The 15,086-nt window shown below is 41.8% G+C and overlaps 1 protein-coding gene across 4 annotated transcripts; it reads left to right on the forward strand.

Annotated features, from left to right (window-relative positions):
- The first annotated feature begins 29 nt into the window (after positions 1 to 29).
- Positions 30 to 14,337, forward strand: MRPL47 (mitochondrial ribosomal protein L47). 4 transcript variants are annotated; one of them, XM_041002828.1, is made up of 7 exons: positions 30 to 181; positions 1,019 to 1,164; positions 1,645 to 1,705; positions 3,993 to 4,089; positions 8,835 to 8,965; positions 10,494 to 10,589; positions 14,086 to 14,337. In XM_041002828.1, exons 1-7 carry the CDS (start codon positions 84 to 86, stop codon positions 14,207 to 14,209), a joined length of 753 nt encoding a protein of 250 aa, XP_040858762.1. In that variant the 5' UTR covers positions 30 to 83; the 3' UTR covers positions 14,210 to 14,337. The 4 variants fall into 4 exon arrangements, with proteins under 4 accessions (XP_040858762.1, XP_040858763.1, XP_040858764.1 ...); XM_041002829.1 differs by having other exon boundaries at positions 63 to 181; positions 1,010 to 1,164; XM_041002830.1 differs by having other exon boundaries at positions 63 to 181; positions 1,070 to 1,164.
- The last annotated feature ends 749 nt before the right edge of the window (positions 14,338 to 15,086 follow it).

A 15,086-nucleotide genomic window follows, 5' to 3' on the forward strand; every position in this document is an offset into this window, starting at 1 on the left:
AGTGAGGGCAAGCGTCTGTTCCGGTCGTGCCGGAAGTGACGCTACGGTCGGTACAAACGCGGTTTCCTTAGTTATGAGAAAAAATGGCAGCGGCTAGTTTGGGTGTTCTTTGGAGGAGAGTCTCAGCAGCAGTTCAGGCTTCCAGGGCGTTAGTAATCCCTCAGACCGCTGCTAGCCACAGGTAAGTGATGTGAGGAGAAGGCTCAGCCACTCCATGTGGGGTCGCGTTTGGTTGAGGAGATACCGAGAAAGGCTCCAACCAGAACGCCAGGTGCCAAACCGCCTCAGTGAGCAATGAATGACCTTGGAGCATTCGCCCACCCCTCTCATTTCCACTCCGTCTTCAAAAGGTTTTGCTGCAGCCTCCAGTAGACTAGACATTTAGGGGATGTGCAGACGGCCAGTGCTAGCTGTGAAAGCCCTACAGGAACATCCTCTTGGGTGGGGAGGGTGGGAGACAACTTCATGGAAGAGAAGCTGTTTTAGAAACGGGGCGGGGTGGCGGTGTCTTTGTACCTCCACGAGATGTCTGCAAAACACGGTGAAGGAAATGTCTGTTAAATAAAACAGCCCAATAATGGAGAGTCGCCTTGCAGCTGCGAGACCTGCCTGTGAGTTTAGCTAATGCTAACTTTTTGATATCATATAATGCTTTCCTAGGCATTTGATTTACACATTGGTTTTTATGATCATTCCTTCCGTTGAAATTTCTGGATCTCAAAGGGGAATTGTTTTAGGCCCCTGATGCATGCTACAAAATTGACCATCAGAGTATTTTCCATACCGGGAGTGTAGGAAATGTTACCTTAAACTGGAATTGTATAAATATTTCCTCCTCTGAAATTTACAGGTAGCATTATAAATCAGTCTTAAAGAATACCTTCTGAAGCATTTTAAAAATTAATTATTGCTGGGGGGAGAAGCTTTGAGTAGATTTTTTTTTTGGTGATTTGGTTTTATTGCTTATGAATTGCTAATGCTGTAAAGCTACAGCTTGTTCACATGTGTTCTGTTGCAGGTTTTCCCTTGGTTTGTTGCCTGTGACTGTACAGAACGTGGCATCCCTTAGCCATTGTCGATTATTTCATACCACATTAGCAAGGAAAGGACTGGAAGAATTTTTTGATGACCCAAAGAACTGGGGGGAAGAAAAAGTGAAATCTGGTGAGATACTTGTGTCAATTCATGTGTTTTGTAAAAAAAGAGAAATCTGTAGAAACCCCTTAATTCTAGACTTTGTTGTGTAGCTTAGGAATTATTTATGACCCTTTCTGAATTTCCTTTGGAATTATCTAGTAGAGGAAATTAAAAGGACTGTGTGGAAATTAAAAGGACTGTGTGGTAGTAGAGTTAATTGTCCTTTGCGGGTTGGTAACAGGCATGGAAGAGGAGTAAGTAGAAAAGTAGAAATGATTAAGATATGAAGATACATTCTATACAATTAACTAATATTTTTAAATGCTATTCTCGACCATGTTACTAATATTTGCACAAGTTATCTGATTAGTTCCTAATGTTTAGGTTACAGAATTTAGCTATTACTTATTTTACGGATAAAGAAACAAACACGTTTAAACAGGTGAAGTACTTTGCCAAGGGCACAAAACTAAGCCATTATTTCATTTTGTAAATTTATCTTTCTAGGTGCTGCATGGACCTGTCAGCAGTTAAGGAACAAAAGCAATGAAGATTTGCATAAACTTTGGTATGCATGCTAAGTGATTAACATGAATCTGAAGCAGCTGTAACAATGAGCTAAAGACATTGATCTGATGTAAGACTTGAGGAGATGATTTATGTTAGTATGGTGGGTGATCAATGTGATTATGAACGATTGTGTATACATGACAGATATTATGGCAGGACAGATGGGTCAAAGCTCTCAAGCATTTGCAGAAAAGGGTTAGAGATTATCCCCTCCCTGGAACCAGCCACCTGCACATTAGCAGGGCCAAATAATGAAATGAAATGGAGAATAGCTGGTCACGTTTGGGCCAGCTTCCTGTCTTTTTATTAATTTTTCATGGTTTGGAACCTTTAAGCCATTTGCTTTGAGAGTGTGCTGAGGATGTATTTAATATGGAATATAGGTAGATTTTTCTAGCATTCATCTGCTAAGTAAAACATTGAGAGGATTTAAGCAGTTGTATTTTTCATTCCATTTTTAGTATATGTGCTGCCAAAGCAAGCACACAGTTGTATTTTTAAATTGCCTATATGTAAGCCCCAAATACTTACATTTTATTTAACTTGGTTTTCTTTTTTCTTTCTTTCTTTCATTTTTTTTTTTAATGAACATACTTAAAAAAATTCTTCTCCTATGTGGGCGACAGAAACCCAATTACTTAATCATCCCCACAGCCCAGCAGGGTCTGCGTTAGCAAGATGCTGGGGTCAGGAGCTGAAGCAGGAATTGCACGTAGGTGTCCTGGTGAAAAAGGTGGGCGTCTTAAAAGGCTGTATCCCTACCCCCTTTTTTTTTTTTAATTTAAGATTTGTTTATCTTTATTACAAAGGCAGATTTACAGAGAGAAGGAAGAGATGGAAAGATCTTCCATTCACTGATTCACTCCCCTAGATGGCTGCTACGGCTGGAGCTGAGCCAGTCTGAGCCAGGAGCCAAGAGAGTCTCCCAGGTCTCCCATGGGGGTACAGGGTCTCAAGGCTTTGACCCATCCTGCTCTGCTTTCCCAGGCCACAAGCGGGGAACTGGATGGGAAATGGAGCAGCCGAGACACAAACCAGCTCTCATATACAGTGCAAAGCCTTGTAGACAGATGATTAACCAGTTGAGCCATCACACCAGACCCGGCCCTTTATGTTTTAAACTCAGGCATTTCATGCAGCAAAATTGGGGTTTCTGGCTTCTGTTGTAAAATCAGACCTGTGATTTGGCGAACTTCATGCTTGCATTCCCACTGGGCAGTAGCTGTGTGGGCTCGCCCTTCTGGGTGCAGCTGTGCGCCCCGTTGCTACACACACCCTGCTGTTCTGTACCTGGGCCACCTCCCTCCGGGTGTCATCTGCCTAGGTACTATAGAACACATGGACATGTTTACCTCCTGGTTGGAAGGGTTGCTTCTCTTTTATGGCACATTAAGGAATGATAAGCACTTGTTAAAACCACTAAGTTTACATGACAATTCATTATAGAAAAAGAAGATTGTGTTAAAGTGATGTTACTGTAGGTTATCAGAAAAAGGATTGTTGAGCTGTTTCAACCTTCCGTAGTGACCAAAGCCTATCCCTCTGCTGCCATTCCTTCTCCCGAATTCCCTTCTCCCACCCTGACATTGAGGGTGCTCTGCCTTTATCTCCTTGCTTCAAACATGTCTGCACAAACCTACCCTCCTTCAGCTCTGTGGCTTTGTTCCTGCCTGGGTACTTTGCTGTCCTCTCCACCTTATTGGCCCCATTTCCTGTAGGAAGACACCCTCTCAGAAGAGATGCCTCGCTTCAGCAACTTAATTATTTTTGAAATTAACTCCTCTTTCCCACCCAGAATGCCACAACACATAGTGGCTTTGGCAGCAGCTCGGAATGCCTTTTGCACCCAGGGAGTTAGGACTTTGAATGCTCAATTAGCTGTCTGATTCAGAATACCCTACTCCTCTCAACTGTGGATTCATTTAAAAAGTGGAGACAGTATGACCTCAAACAAAGATTGTGGTGGGGATGAAACACAAAATGCACAGAAGATGTGATTGATGCTGAGTAAATACTATTTGCCTTCTTTTCTCACTCCACTTGGAGTGTAAGGACTATGTTTGCTTTTCCGTAGCTCTCCTAGCTCCTAATACCCATCTGTGGGTCATGGGAAGTTTATTGAATAGATGAATAAGCACAGAGAGAGCTCTGTATAAGATTATTCCTTGTAATGGTTTTATTGGTAGAGATTTCTAAAGAAGTTTCGAGTGCAGATCATAAACTTTGACATCAGAAATCCCAGCTGTGGCACAGACCATCACCCCACACTGTTTCTTCCGGTGCAGGTATGTCCTCCTGAAGGAACGGAACATGCTCCTGACGCTGGAGCAGGAGGCCAAGCGGCAGAGATTGCCGATGCCAAGTCCAGAGCGCTTAGACAAGGTACGGTTCGAGGGAGGCGCGAGGCTCGGGTAGGATAAGGGCCGAGTGAGTGTAAGACCCCCACATTTTGCAGAAAGTCACTTTCTTCTTTTGTTGAATTTTAGTAGATTGTAACTACGGAGTTATTCAACCATGACAGTGATCTCATTTTAGGGCATTTCTATCAACCCAGACAGAAATCCCACACCCTTCTGTAGTCCTCACTCATTCTCACCCACACTCCCCATACCATGGATGGACCTATGCTTTCGTTTCTCTGAAGTGAATACCTCAGTGAGCAATTGCTGGGACTTGAGCCAAGTCTATGTGTTGTTTTAAGATTTATTAATTTGTTTGAAATAGTCACAGAGAACAGGAGAGACAAAGACTTTCTACCGGCTGATTCACTTCCCAGATGGTTGCAACGACCAGGGCTGGGCTGGGCTGAAGCCTGGAGCTAGGAGATTCTTCCAGGTCTCCTACATAGGTGGCAGGGGTCCAAGCACTTAGGCCATCTTCTCCTGTTCTCCCAGGCAGTTAGCAGGGCGCTGAATCAAATGGAGCAGCCAGGATGCAAACTGGTATTGCAGGTGATAGCTCTACCCTGTACACTACAACATAAACCTCCAAGTCTGTCTTCAATACAAGAAATTGCCAAGCTGTTTTCTAGTGGAGTGGTACCACTTTACAGTTCTAGTTGCACTTTGGGCACTTTTTCATGAACTAGTTTTTGTTTTGCTTTGTTTTAATTAGAAAGGTGGATTTACAGAGAGAAAGAGAGACAAAGGGAAAAACCTTTCATCCGCTGTTTCACTTCCCAAGCAGCCACAATGGCCAAAGCTGAGCTGATTCAAAACCAGGAGCTTCTTCCGGGTCTCCCACGCAGGTGCAGGGTCCCAAGGCTTTGGGCTGTCTTTGACCACTTTCCCAGGCCACAAGCAGGGAGCTGGATGGGAAGTGGAGCAGCCAGAATATGAATCGGTGCCCATATGGGATCCTCGTGTGTGTAAGGTGAGGATTTAGCCACTGGGCCAACTGCGCTGCGCTGGGCCCCAACTAGATATTTGAAAAAAAAAAAAAATTACTGGGGCTAAAGATAATACAGGAGAGAATATTGTGGCCAGTAGTTCAGTCACTGCTTGGGATGTCCACCTCTCATGTTAGAGGGCCCGGTTCCTGGCTCCTGTGCTTCCGGCTTCCTGCTGATTTGCATCCTGAGTGGCAGGAGATGATGACTTAAATAAATAGGTACCTGACACCCCTGCGGGAGGCCCAGTTGGAATTCCAGGCTTCTATCTTTGACCTGATCCAGCCATAGGTGTTGTAGGCATTTAGAGAGCAAACCATCAAATAAAAGATCTCTCTCTCTGCCTTTCCCTCATTCTGCCTTTCAAAAATAGAAAATGAGTAAACATTTAAAAACACACACACAGACACACAAATTTACCACCTTAATTTTTTTTTATATAGTTCAATAGTTGAAATAGATTTACGTGATTGTGAAAAGGTCAGTTATTTTCAAAATTATGCTTTCTTCATTGAAAGAAAAACCTGCCAGTAAAGATTCCAGTTAAGTTACCTGGGCTCAACAGGTACCTTCACTCCATCCAACTCCAGCTCCCTGCTGGTGAGCCCCCAGGAGGCAGGGATGATGCTTTAAGCAATGAGTTCCTGATGCCTCTGTGAGAGACCTGGATTGAGTTCCCAGTTGCTGGCTTCAGTTTAGCCATCTTGGGATCTGGGAACCCATCTCTCCTTGTCCCTCTGCCTCTCAAAGAAAGAAAGAAGAAACAAAAAGGTCCTGTGCTTTTCTATTCCCACTGCCAAAGGTCATCAGGAAGAGCTCCAAATAGATTCTTCTTGCTGTATGTGGAAATAGCTGACACTTTTGGCTCTGAGAAACATATTGTAGAAAAAAAAAGCTTGAGGTGGACTTGAACAAAGTTCATGTCATTGTTACAGGTTGTGAATCTATTACCTGAAATGCTGGGAAGCAGAAATGCTTCCCATTTCCGAGCTTTCTGACTTGGGAATATTTTCATGGACTTTACTGATGGAGCATCGCTAATCTGAAAATCCGGAGTGTGAAAAGCTCCTTGAGTTGAGCTTGCACGGATGCAGTCGCAGCTCAGTTCTCCTCCTCGTCTGCTGTCATGAACATTGCAATGTTAACTCTATGGATTTGGTGGCCATTTCTTTATATAATAATTTGGTTACGGTTTTGCTGTTACTTAGGCAACCCCTACAGTATAGTCAGGCAATAGCCAGATTTACTAAAAATTGCTAAAGGTGAAAGATTTTGTCTGAGGTTCCCAGCAGGGTGGTCCCTTCAGTCTGCTGAGTCTGTCTGGCAAAAGAAGATCTGTATTACACATCTCTTATTTCTCAAGGATCTTAGGTAGTTGAGAGAAAATTGTGTATTCATCCACTGTAAAGTGTTAAGCAGGGAATAACAGAAGTGCTGAGAGTGCAGTGAATAAATAGGTTTTGTGGCAATTTCTCTAAATTGTAGTTTTCACATCTGTTTCATGTTTTACAGCTACCCGGGGTGGGGTGGTGGGGACATTTTAATCCACTCTGTCCTGCTGTTTGAAGATTCTTACAAGAAGCTAATGCAGATGTGCAGCATTTGCTAACTGCTATTGATGTTCAGGGATAACACATGTACATACCTGTGTCAAATGACTCCCAGGACTCAGAGCAATAAAAACATTTAACTGATATTATACTCTGTGACGTATGAAGATCTGTAAATATTCACTGATAAACATATGTGCATGTTTTTGTCTGCAGAGGAATTTTGGAAGAAATGGGTAGAAGTTCTCATGGGATCTCTTTGGGGCAGGCATTTGGTGTCCTGATAGCGGTGCCACTTGGGATGTTTGCGTCCCATAGCAGAGTGCCTGAGTTCAGGTTCCAGCTGTGCTCCCAAATGCAGCTTCCTGCAACCAGCTGTGGCTCAGGTGGCTGGCTCTCTGCCACCCACGTGGCCCACATCGATGTGTCCTGGATCTTGTCTTCAGCATGGCCCAGGACAGCAATTGTGTATGTTTGGAGATTGAGTCAGTGCGTGGAAGCTCTGTCTCTCTCCCTGCACCTTTGAAATAAAAAAATAATTTTCTTTTAAGAATCAATTTTTTTAAAAAGAGCTTTCCTGTTACTGCTGCTGCACCGACTGAAGCCTACCCAGTGGGGAATCTTGCTTCCTCTACGATGATGGTTTTACTGCACTGTTAACTTCCATGCATAGTCGCAAGTTCCTCTTCTCCAGGTCTCTGCTTCCAGCCCCTACTCATGCTCTTTTAAGTGGATGGTCACTTTGCCTTTAACTCAAGCCTCTGCTGAAACCCTGAAGAGAGTTACACAGAAATGTGTCAGAGCCCCAGTTTCCGAACAGGCTTATCTAATCCATGCAACTTCAGAAAGGAAAGAACCAACACAGAACCTGTTTCGCATATGTGTAGCGCATGTTATTACCTAGCAAACATGTATCATATATTTATACATAAAATAAAGAACTTAAAACATCGTAAAAGAATTCATATCTTCCCATATCTTTTATCAGTTTGGCCCTTTTCTCTGTCTCTACCTGCAAATAAATACATTTCTAAGATTTATTTATTTGAAGGTCAAAGTTTAAACATACAGGAAAACAGCCAGAGAGATCTTTTTTAAACTAGGGCCCTGCTGGGGTAGAGCAGATAAACTTGGCACTTTTGAAGCCAGTATGGGTGCAGGTTTGAGTCCTGGCTGTTTTACTTCGGATCCAGCTTCCTGCTAATGTACTTAGGAAAGCAGCAGAATATGGCCCAAGTCGTTGGACCCCTGCAGCCACACAGCAGACCCAGTGAAGTTCCTGGCTTCGGACTGACTCAGCTCCTGCAGTTGCGTGCATTTGTGGAGTGGAACTGCAGATGAAAGATCTTTTTTCTTTTTCTCTTGCTCTCACTCTGGCTTGCTGTAACTCTTTCAAATAAATCTTTTTCTTAAAAAAAAAAAATCCTTAAAAAAATGCCTAGCATTTTCTTGTACCTGCTGAATCCTTGCAAATTTCTGTGATATATGGATAGACTGATATTGTTTAGTTTGTAATTGCAACAGTGGCCCAACAGAGTGTATGTGAGGGCAATAAAGTGAAGGGAAAGTCAACATATGACTTGAAAAAAAAGATTTATCTATTTTTATTGAAGCAGATTTACAAAGAGAGACAGAAAGATCTTCTGTTCACTGGTTCTCTCCCCAAATGGTTGCAAAGGCCAGAGCTGAGCTGATCAGGAGCCAAGAGCCTCTTCTCGGTCTCCCACTTGGGTGCCAAGCCTAAGACTTTGAACCATCCTCTACTGCTTTCCCAGGCTACATGCAAGAAGCTGGATGGGAAGTAGAGCATCCAGGCAAGAAGAGACATGACCCGCTACAGCACAATATGGACCCCATCAGTTCTTACTAGCTCACTGAGTTTTCAGATACATGGCAAAAGTAAAATTGACTTTCTAAGAGCAATCTGAGTTTTGTCACTGCAAACCAAACTAATATATGGAAATCGGAGCTAGATTTACATTTAAGTGATACCACCACCTTTTGAAAAATTATAGAAAATGGTATTATAAACACCCATGTATTCATACTTGTGCCCAAAAGATTTTTAGAAAATTCTAGACAGAATGGCTTCTTGACAGATTTTTCTCTAGCATAAGTCTGTGTTTTCTCTCTTTGGAATTCTGTTGTGGGCAGTTGTTGAAATTATATCCCTTCTGTTCTCTTCTCAGGTAGTGGAGTCCATGGATGCATTAGATAAAGTTGTCCAGGAAAGAGAAGATGCCCTAAGGCTTCTTCAGACTGGTCAAGAAAAAGCTAGACCTGGGGCCTGGAGAAGAGACATCTTTGGAAGAATCATCTGGTATGCAGATTACATGTGGCCCTTGAGAATGCCGGTTCCATGCCTCATTCCCTGCCCGGTATCTTATAAGCAAACTGTTGCCACCCAATAGAAATGTATGCAGGTACTTCAGAAAGTTCATAGCAAAGCCGGGGGGGGGGGGGGGGGAAAAAAAATTTGTGCAAAAATATTTTGAAATCCATACATACTGTTTTCATAAACTTTTTGAAGATACCTCATATATGGATTTCAAAAATTTTGTACCAAAGTAAACTTGCCATTTGAAAATATATATGGATATATGTATATGTATATCAGATCCTATATTGCATTTCAATCCCAGATCTTCCACTTGGTGCAGCTTCCTGTTAATGTGTCCTGGGAAGCAGGAGATAATAGCCAGCCCAAGCACCCAGGCCCCTGCCACTAACATGGGTTTCTGGCATCTGACTGCTGCAATCTAGGTGTTGTAGGTATTTGGAGAGTGAACCAGCAGGTGGAACATCTGTCATTCTGCTTTTCAAGTAGTTGAAAATGAATTTTAAAATAAACATGTCAGGGCCCAATGTAGTGTCTCAACTGGCTAGTTCTCCACCTCCAAGCACTAGGATCCCATATGGAGCTGGTCTGTGTCCCACTTCCTATTCAGCTCCCTGCTTGTAGCTTGGCAAAGCAATAGATGATGGCCCAAAGCCTTAGGAATCTGCTTCCCACGTGGGGAGACCTGGAGGAAACTCCTGGCTTCTTGGGCTTTGTATTGGCTCATCTCTTCCTAATGTGGCCATGGGGGACTGAACCAGCAGATGGAGGATCTTTCTGCTTCCTGTAAATCTGCCTTTCCAACAAAAATAAATAAATCTTCAAGTAAATAAATAAACATTTCAAAGTATAGCATCATCCAAAACAAAAAACTAACCTTGATCTATTAGAGAAGTCATTCCTGGGGCTTCTGGTCACGTGAACCAGCTTTGATGTGTTCTTGTTACTACTACGATAGTCTCTTAGGCTGGAATTATTTCACGTTATGGAATAGTACCTATTTTATTCAGTCCAGGAGTCTTGTCGTACTGTGGGAGATGTTCTGATAATAGATTCACACTATGGCATAAATACTTGAGAAGGCTCAGTGTAAATTATTTTCTCTTAGGAATACTGTATTTACTTTGGGGTTGAGCAGCCAAAAAGGAAGATTCATTATTTGAAACATAGGTCAGCAAAATGGAGTAAGCATTTTGGGTGGTTAGACCATGCCTGTATGCTTGCAGTTACTTATACCATGTAACAGCATTCCTTGTTTATTACATTCTTTTAAGGGAATTTGTGGTGATGAGCCCACTAGGCAAGTCTAGTGGAGTAGTAGTGTTGTCTGTAACCATCTAATCCAACACAGGAAAGAACTACCAAAACATCTCACTAAAAACTTAGTACATTTGGTTTTCTACTACTGCTTATTTATATTAATTCATTTGAGGTCAACTAAGAGGATGAAAAATTAGGAAAGCGAAGATATATTAATCTGTAGAAGGCAGTAACTTTTCTTTCTTGGCAGGCACAAGTTCAAGCAGTGGCCTATACCGTGGTACCTAAATAAAAGATACAGGAGGAGACGATTCTTTGCAATGCCTTATGTGGACCGTTTTGTCAGGTAAGCACAAATTTTCTTAATAATGAAACATCATCCTTACATTAAATGATATGTTAAACTTCTAAGATGTTTTTAATTTCTGTTGCATAAGTAATATATGCTCATTGTGCAAAAAGTGGAAACATCAAATAATTAAAAATTCATGTGTAGTAACATTAGTGCGTAGCCTTCCAAAGTTTTCTTAATTTTCTGGCTATCCATCTGTGCTTAAAAAGAGATGCATTTTAATGTAATGTTAAAAATGAAGCTCCAGGTATTTCCATTTCATAAAATGTGAGCTCATGTTTTTTGCAAGGATGATAAAAAGGGCCTGGGGAACGTTTCACATGGCAAAATTCTCTTGCATGAAGTTATCAAATTGGTCCTGTAAACCACTGGAGCTGGTAGTTATAAAATCTAGGAGATATAAAGCTGTTTTAAAACACTGGATCCACAACCAAAAACATCCTGAAGCCATAGGAGTTTACTCCCCAGAACTGCAGTTGGAAGGAGACAGAATTGGGGTTTCTGAGCCAAAGGCGCTTCTCAGCTGCCATCACTGTGGCTGTAGACACAGGGATGGGGAACTGCAGGATTCCTGGCTAAAGGTGGCAGATGTTGGAATTCAGGGCCAGAAGGGCAGCTGGAAAGTTAAAGGGAAAGTAAAGAATATCAGCAGACAGCCACCACAAGTTTTCACTTTGCTTTGACTAAACTATTAAACCTATTATACTTTTTTTTTTTTGTACTTTCATCAAGTTCTTCAGGAACTTTGTTCTTTCAAATCCCACAGCTGTTTAAAAACAATTGCAACAGAAATGGAATCTGTCTGGTTTTTTTTATTGTTAATAACATTGTATTATGTGATACAGTTTTATAGGCATTGGGATTCCCCCTTCCCCTCCCACAACCCTTCCCCCATGGTGGATTCCTCCACCTTGCTGCATAACCACAGTTCAAGTTCAGTTGAGATTCCTTCATTGCAAGCATATACCTAGCATAGAGTCCAGCATCTTATTGTCCAGATAAGTTCAGCGGTTTCTAGGGGAGACCTTCTCTGGTCTGAAGGTAGAGCTAACAGAGTAAAGTCCCGGTCAGTTAAAAGCCCCAACAAAACATCAGCAACAATATACAGTGTTATGGAATTAATTGACATAGTATTGAGTAAACAATATGTAAAAAATAATGCAAGTTCAATTTTTCAAAACACATGGGTTGAGACAGTATCAATGACAGGTTCAAAAACAAATAAACAAATAAACAAACAAACAAAAAATTACCGGTTAAATTAAGGCAAACATGTGGTATCTAACCCTTTGGGATTCGCTCATTTCCCTTAGTTGGGCCCATTTAGCCACAAAGAACTGCATTTTGTTTTTTTTAATAGCTGAGTAGTATTCCATGGAGTAGATGAACCAAAGCTTTCTTATCCAATCTTCTGCTGATGGGCATTTCGGTTGCTTCCATGTTTTGGCAATTACTGATTGTGCTGCTATGAACATAGGGGTGCATGTTGGTTTGTCATGAAACAGGTGTTTTGGATATATTCCTAGGAGTGCTATTGCTGGATCATATGGTATGCAGATTTTGAGTTAAGTGTTCTCCATAAAGGCTGTACCAGCCGGAATGTGTCTTTAAACTGAATTTTACAGTGTTTGCGCACTCTGGGATCAGGTTGATTTTTCATCTTCCTCACAGCGCCAGCTCCCTGCCTCCTCGTGTCCATTTTACTCGTGGGGAATCTGTTCTGTCTGGTCACTGAACGACACTCAGCTTTTTTATTAACAATGTTCTGGACTCAGTTCTTGATTCTTTCTGAAAAATGTCCAGGATGTCTGCTCTGTTCCTGGCCTTGAGCAGTAATTTCTCTTCAGCAAATTGAATGACTGACACCTTCCTCACTCTGCCCTCAGAAATATTGCTTCTTAATTTCCCCAAGCCATCAAATGCCCAAACTTTCTCAATCAGCTTTCTACAGTTTAGTCTTAACCCTTTCTTACATGTGTCTTGTTCTCCCCCCCCTTTAATATCTTTTGTTTCAGTAGTTTTGGAATCTTTCCATCTATTCATATCAAAGACCTTGTTTAATACTCAACAGCTGAGTAAGTTTGACCATGTGGGCTAGTTTTTCCTAAGCCCATTGTTGTGCCATTTGATCCTTTTGCTCCTTGGTCATTTATGGTGGAGCTATAAATTCTAAGGTTGCTTTTGTAGATTATATTCTAATGATTTTGGAAACTACCTTTGTCAGACTTGCCTTCAGAGAATCTAACTCTTCAGAATATTATTAATAGTAAATTTCAGTTCTTCCAGGATGTTTTGTTTTTTTTGTAAGTGGCCAAAATTTAATCAGGGGACCCGGCGCAGTGGTTTGGCAGCTAAGAACTCACCTTGAACTCGCCGGGATCCCATATGAGCACCGGTTCTAATCCCAGTGATTCCACTTCCCATCCAGCTCCCTGCTGGTGGCCCGGGAAAACAGTCCAGGATGGCCCAAAGCCTTGGGACCCTGCACCTGTGCGGGAGACCTGGAGGAGGTTCCTAGCTCCTGGCTTTGGATCAGCGCAGCACCAGCCGTTGCGCTCACTTGGGAGTGAATCATTGGACGGAAGATGTTTTTCTGTCTCTTCTCTGTATATCTGACTTTGCAATTAAAATTAATCAGAAGATTTGAGGAATAGAATGAGCAATCTCATTTTGACTTTACAAGTTTTACTGCATTATTTTACTGTGCATGTGACTTAATTTGTCTTAAGAAAACATTCCATGTATTTCATAGATACAGTTCTGTGAATGATACTCCCCTCCGATTTGATAGTAACTCATTAGATTCCTCTGATCTCCACAGCACTAGGATATTGTAATTATTCAGTACATCTCTTAATTGTATATTTACATAAACTTAGGTCTACAAATATATAAAATGTCAATTTAAGTAAAATAGAAGCATGACATCTGTGAATGTGTCAGCTTCAATTTTGATGATTTTCAAAGGACCACAGTCAGTATAGCTTAGCTGAGGCACAGCTGCTCAAGCCCTAAGATGCTGACGTACAGAACAAACTAATTTAGACAGTAGTATGTCTAAGCAGGGTACCATCCCTTATCGTGGCTTTACTCTGCACAGAGGAAATCCTGAACTGGGACGAGTACTGTGTGAGATCAGGCAACCCCTCAAGGGTCAAAATAGATCTCAAAAAGCCAGTATACCAATGAAAGAAGTTTCCTTATTTAGTTAGATAGCCTCAGTCACATCAGGCTCAGACCTCAGGTGCGCCCATTACAAACCCAGCGCTGGAAGCAGGAAGGAGAGGGGACCAGGGGATGGGTGTTTGGTTTCATGGCTATCTCGTGTATGTTGAATGCAGTTTTGCAGTTTTTCAGTTTCAGTATGTAACGCACCAAATACAAAGAGTAGCGAACACGGAGGCTTTTTAATCTAATTGAGTTGGACATATTTTTATAGTATTAACGGGGAAATTGCTTTGAATAAATTGCCATTGTTTCATTGTTCTAGACTGAGAATTGAGAAACAAGCCCGCATCGCAGCAAGGAAGAAGCACTTAGAGAAAAAGAACGAGAAATTTCTTCAGAAAAAGTTTCCACATCTTGCTGAAGCACAGAAATCAAGTCTTACTTAAGATATATGAAATTTTGATTTACCATTTTTCTTGCTTAATGGTCCATTCAGAAGTAAAAATGGTTATTGAAAAACTGTTTTTAGTCAGATAATGTATCAGCTCATTTGTTAATATGATAAACTAATTCTGGAAATGATGAAGTTTCTATGAAAATTCTTTAATTTGCTGGACTAGCACGTTTCTATGAAAATTCTTTAATTTGCTGGACTAGCACTGTGGCATAGCAAGGTAAGCTGCCACTTGCAAGACTGGCATGCCTTCGTGAGCACCTGTTTGAGTGCTGGCTGCTCCACTTCTGACCCAGCTCTCTGCCAGTGTGCCTGGGAAAGCAAAGATGGTCCAAGTCCTTGGATCCCCACACCCACACTGGAGACTCAGTTGGAGTTCCAGGCTTCTGGCTTCAGCCTGGCCAAGCCCTGGTCATTGTGTTGTGGCTATCTGGAAACAACCAGCAGATGGAAAATTGTAACTCTGCCTTTCGAATAAAAATAAATCTTAAAAATGATCCAAGGCCAATTGATGTTTTACCCATCTTCTATGCAGGTTTAAATATCACTTGCAGTCTTAAGACAAAGTGATGTTAAATGCCATAGCAAAGATAGTTTTCAGAATTCAGGTGACATTTTCCAAAGCAGTGTTTAATAAATAGGACGTGCAGTGTATGTGTGTACTGTTATCGATAAACAGTAAGGATTTTCACCCAAAATAATGGTACATATATTTAGTGCTCAAAGTAACAAGTCACGGGGCTGCTGTTTGGCATGGCAGTTAGCACACCTCTGTCACTGTGCTGGGTCACAGAGCTGGACTCCACTTCCCTTGGTGGCCTCCTGTAGATGTGCACCACGGGAGGCAGCAGGTGAATGGCTCAGCTCCT

Source organism: Ochotona curzoniae, unplaced genomic scaffold (assembly GCF_017591425.1).
Source record: "Ochotona curzoniae isolate NIBS_2020 unplaced genomic scaffold, NIBS_Ocur_1.0 scaffold_2587, whole genome shotgun sequence".
NCBI classification, from domain to species: domain Eukaryota; kingdom Metazoa; phylum Chordata; class Mammalia; order Lagomorpha; family Ochotonidae; genus Ochotona; species Ochotona curzoniae.